The 8,338-nt window shown below is 37.0% G+C and overlaps 1 protein-coding gene across 1 annotated transcript; it reads right to left on the bottom strand.

Moving 5' to 3' along the window:
• MTAP (methylthioadenosine phosphorylase) lies at positions 1–6,396 on the bottom strand. The gene is made up of 4 exons (XM_010726235.2): positions 6,261–6,396; positions 5,771–5,937; positions 3,041–3,280; positions 1–1,701 (listed from the first exon to the last, which is right to left on the bottom strand). Exons 1-4 carry the CDS (start codon positions 6,394–6,396, stop codon positions 1,489–1,491), a joined length of 756 nt encoding a protein of 251 aa, XP_010724537.2. The 3' UTR covers positions 1–1,488.
• Between the last annotated feature and the right edge of the window lie 1,942 nt (positions 6,397–8,338).

Raw genomic sequence — 8,338 nt, 5'->3', positions numbered from 1 at the left:
TTAAATAAGTACGGATCTGTATTAAACAAAAGTGCAGCTTAATCCTCTGAAAACGTCTTCTGTAATTAGAGGGGAGAAGGTCTGGTTCTGCTGTCTATCTTATCCATTCAAGACAACTTCTCAAAGACTGCAAAAGGAAAATGGGAAAAGCCTATTGTCTCTCACAAATGTGTAGAGGGGACACGAAAAATAACTAACACCTGTTCCAGATAACTGGAACTTGGGTGAGGAAGAGTGATAAACATAACCCAAGGTCTCCTAAAAAAGACTACATTGCCTAGTTAAGAATCAGCAAAACACTAATTTCAAGGATTTTGGTGGAACCTGGCCTGTTCAAATATGCTGAAATGAGTTCACAGGAAATTTTACTTAACGTGACTTTCTTTTAGGACATTAATTAAAAGTACATGTGACAGTCACTGACCAGAGAACCAGATTGGAAAAAAAAAATCAATTTTTATCTCCATCAGAACACCGATGATTTTACTAATACTGGCAGTTCTGTTGATAATTTAGTTTCAGGGTGACATAAAAAGAATGATTTATGCCTATTTTTTTCTGTCTTATTCACTCAAACTTCAGCAAATTTACTACTGTAAAGAAACTAAAAGTTTCTTTAAAGACAAAGAAAGAACCTGGAAGTTGAGAGAGTCATCGGAGATTGGATTCCTTCATTTCCCTAAAAGGCTTCCTCCTTTTCAGGCTGCTGCGCCCACTGATACAGCTCTCTGTGGCCCTCTTCTGTTTGCTTTCCTCACATACAGATTCTCCTTCCCCATCTGCCATACCATCCCAATGTAACTCTCAGTTCCTCTCATGCTGCACACCCTAACACTGTCAGAAGTACTCATGCGTCACAAAAACCCTGTTGAGAAGTCGGATGGACATCCAAACTATTTTTAACACCGTTCTCTTACTCTACCCTATAGCCAGAAAGGAATCTCAAGCACTCCACTGAAACTGCAATAATGTAAAACATAAAAACAAATTCTTGTCTAATGTAAATGTAAAAATGAATCCTTATCTACAAAAAAATTCTACCTAAAAATTCATTTACCGAGATCTTCTGTAATGTATTCTTTTCCACTCTTTTTTTCATGCACTTTGGATCTGGAAAGCATGTGAATGAACATGGTTTTAATAACACCAAACTGGCTAATACCCATATGTTGCAACAAACTCCTCTCCTACAAACTGAAGCGGATGTAGTATCTTCGATGTGGTCCAATCTTTCCCAGTTGTCTCACTGTTCTAAGTTAAAGCTGAGCACAGGTAAAGGTTTTCAATCTGTACACTTATCCAGAATCTTACCTATGCTATAATGGGTAGGATTTCAAACCCTCAAACATTTGAAGTTCTATAGTATTTCCTATGAAACTGAAGCTAAAATTGAAGCTAGATCTTCAAAACAAAGCTTGCAAGGTTCTTAATGAATTTATTTGCCCATTTTAAGTGGATTGGATTTGTCAAAGCACACACTCTAAAAATTTACAATTTAAGCAGAAACATTTGGGAACATGTAATAAATGTCAGTATGTTTGCATTGTCCCCAGTAGTAACTGACCTCCATGTACTTACTTTCAGGGTGTGCAGGGTGTCTGTCCATTCCATGGAACCTATCTGAGGTATAGCACTCAGCAGGATGCTAGTAGCCTTGTTTGCATTTTCTTTCAGCGTCTTTAAAACTTTATCCACTGAAACCTAGAAATACAACAGAATTGAGGGCATTTCTCAATTTTCAGGGCACAAATTTTAAGCCTCCAGCCAAACTAAGCAAAATGTAGAGCACAGACAAAAGCACAGTACGTATCTTAAAGTGCCATGATCCTTCTAGCTAGTAAGAACTTTCCTGTGACTGTACCTTTGACTGTGTTTTTTACCTTCTGATTCTGTGAACTTTGTACTTAAAAAAAGAATCTTTTCATCTAAACACACTAGAAGTAGTGTCACCAGTGAAGAAAACACCTGCTTTCTAGCCATATTTATGCATCATAATAACAATAAACAAAAATTAACATATCTAGATAGCGGTTGTCTAAAAAAAAAAGAAAAATCAAAAGCTAGGTGAACAAAACAGTAAACAAAACCCCTGTAGAATTGTAATTGCAGAGAAGTTTGTTTTCTGTATACCACAGGAACTTTAAACAAAATGTCACATGGATGTCTTTTTTGCAGCACAGTACAGATACATGAGTTTTAACCAAATACTTGATTTTTTTTGAATTTTTATGAATATTAGAAGATAAAAAAATATTTTAGATAGTCAGCAATCCATCTTAAGAACAATAAATACGTTAAGTGAGCTAAGCTGTATCAGCTACTGTACTTCAGTACTATAGAACTGTATTCTCCAAGAGCTGCTGGCTCCATAAAAATCTACACTATCTCTATTTTGCTGTTTTTGAAGCTCTGCTCAATCCATGTTCAAACAGCTCTGTAGAAAACAGAGGCAACACTGAGACTGTATTTAATAAATTAAGATTTATTAATACCGTACGGGGATGTTGCAAGTGGGAAAGACTTTATTTGCATAATAAAATTTGAAACAGAATTTTTAGTTACTGACACTAATTATCAAGTGTTTGACTAAGTTAACTGTTATCTCTCAAGCAGTAAAGCTGTACTGTTCTTTTCTACGATGAGCATGATTTAATAGGCTACCAGGAGAAGTTACCCACTCATAGCTGCCGCTCAGTTGTATCCTATGAGAAAACAAACTAAACAAGACATATGCTTTTGCACAAAGCTGCAAAAGAAAAAAATAACAAATCAATTATAGAACATAAGTTCACGGCAACATCATGCATACAAACTCCTGATTTAGACACAAGGAGGTAAACTGTTTGCTAACAGTAAGGCAAGTTCATAGAAATGAGTGAAGTCACAACATTCTGTTCCTGCTTTAACACTCGCTACTCCAGAAAAACTCAGTGATACTAATATCAGATTCAATTCAGTACGTGACCTCTGTCAAAAGCTACACACAGGTTCTCATCCAGACCCCTCTGGACAAAACCTAGAGGCAAAAAGTTTCACTCACTGCTTCTTCATGCTCCTTCCAGCAGTCATAATCTGTTGCCATAGCGATACTTGCATAACTCATTCCAGCTTCTTTTGCAAGAATCACTTCAGGCACTGTTGTCATGTTGATAACATCTGCTCCCCAGCTACGAAACATCAAGCTTTCCGCTCGAGAATTGAAACGTGGTCCTTCAATGGTGATCATTGTCCCCTTGGAATGACACTGGAGCCCAAGTTTCTTTGCAGTCTCAATAAGAACCTGCAAAACAAAGACATGCCAATGTTGGGAGAAGCAAGTAACTCTCTTGATACACTGCTTCACATCTCACAAATCCCATATCTCCTTCAGCAGGGAGATAAATAGGCAAACCTCTACTTGAGAAAAGAGTGGGGAAGGGTGTTTGTGCATGCAGCTGTATGAATGCATGTAGACAGCATAAAAGAGAGATTTGGGAGACTAGCTACAGAAGGACTCATAGAACTTAGTAGGTGCTTATTAACATGCTGTTGCTAATTACTCCTTACGCTGATTCCAAATGTGAAATTCATCAACTGCCTATTAATTACGTTAATAAATCAATAAACAATTCCATTTGTGATTTGACTTAAACAAGAGAAGCTGGGTAGAATTTCCACAAAACTCTATACGAAGCTACCACTTAACTCCTTGCAAGATGCTGCCGTGAGTTTCTGAAAGTAGTAACAACCAAAGCAGCCTATGGTAGATACTTTCCAATTCTCATTTGATTTATGGTGTGTAAGACAAATAAAACGGAACAGTTCTACATATTTGCAGAAATACAATTTAATAAAAACTTTTCAGATTTTTTATATAAATTCCTTAATTAGCCCACAACATAGCTGTTTTGGTATTATTATTGGTGCATTTAGCTATGATGTTTCTCTGAATTATGATAAAATGGGCTCCCAACAATTTCAGGAACATTTCCAGAAAAAAAAAAGATCACTTTTATTTGGTATCTCTTTTCAGGCTCTACAACAGCTCAAAACCACATGTTCATTTAAAACATCTGTTAGGCTGATTAAAATGCGCAGGCTAATGAGATAATCAGCACGTGTCAGACTGGAAAGTACCTAAATGTTTGTTTTCTGAAAAGGAGCATTTCTTTGGCAAAAATTAATATCCAAAGAGCATTCTTTATAGCTATCCAGCAATCAGATGAAAACCTGATGTATGTTTCTTGCAACGCCAGGCAATTAGTTATGTCCACTTAAACTTTTTAAAAACAACAAAAAAACATAGTGTGATGTGCAGCCAATTATTTCAGTAATAGCGTTTTTTAATCCATTATATAAAACATACTCAATAAACAACTTGTGTGTCTTGTGGCACGACATCATGCTCAAAGTCAGTAAGCAACTATGTGCCAACTAATTTTTGGTAACAGCATGTGGGTAAGCTCTTGATGCTTGAAAAATTCAAAGTATTTTGTACTGTCTGCAGCCCAGCATAAGGAGGTTAGTGTAGGCACCGTATAACGTGACTGTTTCCTCTTCAGCTCTAAAATATCTTTACTTCATTGCATTCCTAGCATGCTAAATGTTATTCCACTAACAATGCTATGGACCCACTGGTGGAAATCTTAAAGCCACACTGTTTCCTGTCTAATTAATAAAAATAACCTATAATGGCAGCAAAGTGAATTGGTGACAAGCAGAATAGCTAGCAGTATGAACATTTGTACATGCTTAGGGTACAGATTGAGCCAGCTGCTTCATAACTCAGTTTTGAGCTGCTCAGTGTAGTAACTGGCTGCATAGAAAGTAAACCTGTTGGATGGATATGACTAATTCTGCAGATTCCTGGTCTCCCTCCTTGAGAATGTGACTCCCTGCAGCTTCTGATCAGACCATTCCACAAAAGCACAAAACACTGAATTCAATCTTCACTTTCCTTTTTCCTCCGATTTAAGAATACAATGAGAAGGTATATTTAGTCATAGATTCACACTTTCCTGAAAGGTTTTAATTGTATAGAAAAACAGCAATATCACAATATTTAGTCTAAGTGTTTTTTGACATTTGAAAATCCTGGAGCCATTAAACAAAAGAAAGCAAAATTTAATAAAAGACAACTGTAATTTGGTTTGTGTCTGCATTTAATATCACGTTAACAAACTCTTCACTCTCTTCCACTACCAAATGCTACAATGCACAAAAGCACAAATGCAATATTGGCACTTCTGTGAACGCTGAAGTACTGCTCTTAATTCTTTGTACGTTAAATACATACAGTGCCCCAGCCACAGATGCTGTTTCATTCAGCATGAAAAGGAATTAATTCCTAAATCTGTCTTCCAACTTTGTTCATACAGGTTCTCTTTGCCTGTTATACGACAAAAAAGATTTTAACCCTTCTGAAATCTAGGATGCCAATTGTCTTTTTAGAGTGTTCCACATACCTATACTAGCTCCAATAATCAAAGATCTTTTACTTTCCATGCCTTCCAATTACATTCTTCTTCAACATTTATGTGAATAACAGCAACATCATTTTCATGGCCTTCCTTTGGACTCTCTCCAATATGTTCACGTTGCCCTTGTAAGAAGAAACTCACAACTGGACCAGGCACTAGAGCTGAGGCATCAACAGTGCTGAGTATGGGGGGGAGAGATGGAGATCACCTCCATATTCTGATAGTGGCTAATTAGACTACTGTACTATAAATAACAAATAAACATAACATAAAATACAACATTTTAAAAAACATCTTTATAATTCACTAACCTCTCTGGTTTTAGTGCAGAATGGCTCTGACATTGGAATATGACACACTCCTGAGAGACTGCAAGATTGACCATCATATAAAGTACAATGCCTTTTATTTGTCCTGGAAAAGCAGAAAACATACTCTGAGTGAAGAACAGGGATCAAACAGAACAGAAAACAATAAACTCATGGAAGGGAATACAAATATCCATGTGATAGCAATGGCTACCTATACTCACAGAATGCCAGAATGGCTGAGACTGGCAGGGATCTCTGGAGGTCATTTGGTCCAGCCCTGTGCTTTAAGCAGGGACACCTACAGCAGGCTGCCCAGATGGCTTTCAAGTATCTCCAGGGAGGGAGATGCCAGAGTTTCTGTGGACAACCTGTGCCAGTGCTCTAACATCCACATGGTAAAGTAGTGTTTTCTGATAATCAGAGAGAACTTCTAGTGTTCCAGTTAGTGTCATTGACTCTTGTCCAGCCACTGGGAACCACACAAACCCACCTGGCTCTGTCTCTTTGCTGCTTTCTTTGTGTATTAATACACACTGGTAAGACCTGCCACTGAGCCTTCTCCAGACTGAAGGCTCTGTCAGCTCTTCCCCATAGAACACATACTCTAATCCCTTCATCATTTTCATGGCCCTCCTTTGGACTCTCTCCAGTATGTTCACGTTGCACTTGTAAGAAGAAACCCAGAACTGGAACAGGAACTAGAGCCGAGGCTTCACCAGGGCTAAGTGGAGGGGAAGCATCACTTATTTCAGTCTGCTGACAATACTTTGCCTAATGCATCCCAGGATACCATGAAGCCCTCTTTGCAGCAGCTCATGTATAAAGTGATTTGAATATAAAGACTAGCCTTATTTTACAATTTTTGTCTTTAAAAATTTCTACTTTTAAACATAAGATGGAAGAAACTTATGTATATTTATTACCTTCATTCTTCCATTAAACAATTTAATGAACACACAGAATGTTTCTGTACAAAATGGTCAGAAAATAGAGTACTTTATTTTTTATGTGGAAGTTCATTTTTGCCTAAACACAGTCTAAAGCAATCTAAGACTTCACCAGATTACAAACGATGAAAACATCACTCATTTCAGGAAATTAAGAAGATATGCTCTCCAATCACAATAGGAAGTTAGAGATTTGAGTGGATTAGTATATTTGAGTGGATTCCATGGTGTGGGTTTGTGGTGCACAAATAATAAACTGTGCTTTTTTTAAGAGACTTTTTAAACTGTAATTTTCAGCACTAGCATATGTATCTCCATAGTGTGCTGTGAAGCAACACATCTTCCCCACAAACAAAGACATGCTCAACTGTTAAATTTTAGTAACGACTTACTGAGATAGAACACACTTTTGAAATGCAGGCTAAACACTAAAAGAAGCAGTTTACCTGCTTGGCATGTTCCTGTGTTTGCAAGATAGGAAGTCCCCAATCATGAAACAAAACTGAATACAACAAAACTGAGTAGAACGAGAATAATGTGAAGTCAAAGGCAACATAATAGACCATTTTTCACTAGCCTTTTTAACACTGTGTGTCTTCTTGATGACTGCATTAGTAAGACCTTGTTTATATAAACAAGAGAAATTAACACTGTGCAGTTTGGACTTGCCAAATTCAGTTCCACCCAAGTCATGAGCTCATCAGCAAATATTTAAATAAAAGTTGTCATATGTTACTGTAGATTTGAAAAAAATATGTAACTTATTCTCAAGGAAGAGGTCACATTATTTGGAAGAGAGTTCAGCAAAATAAAAATACATGCTAAATGATCCACAGTTTTAAATTTAGTTGAAATGGTAATATTAATTTTTCCCCTACAACACATTGAAGAGCTGCAATCAAAATCTGATTTGACATCTCTATTTCAAGTGTTTGCTAATGAATTATTTAGAATTGGAGGGATGGGAAAATCGTAATCAACTTCCTGCATTATAGTATTTCACATGTTGTTAGTTGAGCCCTTTTACTTAGAGCAGTGTTCATAGATCAGATACCTAAGAGATCACTTAAGGAAGATCACATGTACAAACACATATTTCTGACTTCTAGGTGCCCTGTTTTTTGGAGAGAACAGACATATAACTAGATAGTCAAACAAGAAATCCTACTATGTTTAGCACCATACATACCATCTGCATGGGAATAAACCATGAAGATAAGATCTATGGCTGCTCTGATCAAGTGACAACTTGTATTTGCACGCAGGGTCTAACAATTTTCCTTCTATGCAGAAATTCTATGCTACAATTCTGCAAATGTCACAGCTACTTGATATGCTGCTATGCTTAGTGTTAAAAATAAACACAGATTTGAACCAGCCTCTGCTTGTTGCTATCTATGAAGCACTGGCTGGCAAAGAAGAGTACCTTTCAGTCTCTCCTGCCTGTCAACCTTGTTACTTTAGTCAAGATTTGGCCATCCTTATCTGTCCCACCAATTTGTCTGCAAGGCAAAGAACAGCTGCACTAAATTTTTCAATACTGCATTATCATTATTTTGTATTGACTAAAGAAAGCTGCACCGAGGGAACAGGAATTGTCCTGGGCTGCATATAAAATACA

This window comes from Meleagris gallopavo, chromosome Z (genome assembly GCF_000146605.3).
Source record: "Meleagris gallopavo isolate NT-WF06-2002-E0010 breed Aviagen turkey brand Nicholas breeding stock chromosome Z, Turkey_5.1, whole genome shotgun sequence".
Classification (NCBI taxonomy): Eukaryota; Metazoa; Chordata; class Aves; order Galliformes; family Phasianidae; genus Meleagris; species Meleagris gallopavo.
Note: the sequence above shows the minus strand (reverse complement) of the source record. Positions and strands in the feature narration are given on the sequence as shown.

Bases quoted from the DNA above. Each gene is read 5' to 3' on its own strand.
- MTAP (XM_010726235.2), bottom strand. From the start codon at position 6,396: ATGAAAATGATGAAGGGATTAGAGTATGTGTTCTATGGGGAAGAGCTG. The intron at 3,281-5,770 runs GTTAGTGAATTA...TTTGTTTTGCAG, and splicing joins TCTGCACTAAAACCAGAGAG to GTTCTTATTGAGACTGCAAA. The intron at 1,702-3,040 runs GTGAGTGAAACT...TTGTATTTCTAG, and splicing joins GGAAGGAGCATGAAGAAGCA to GTTTCAGTGGATAAAGTTTT.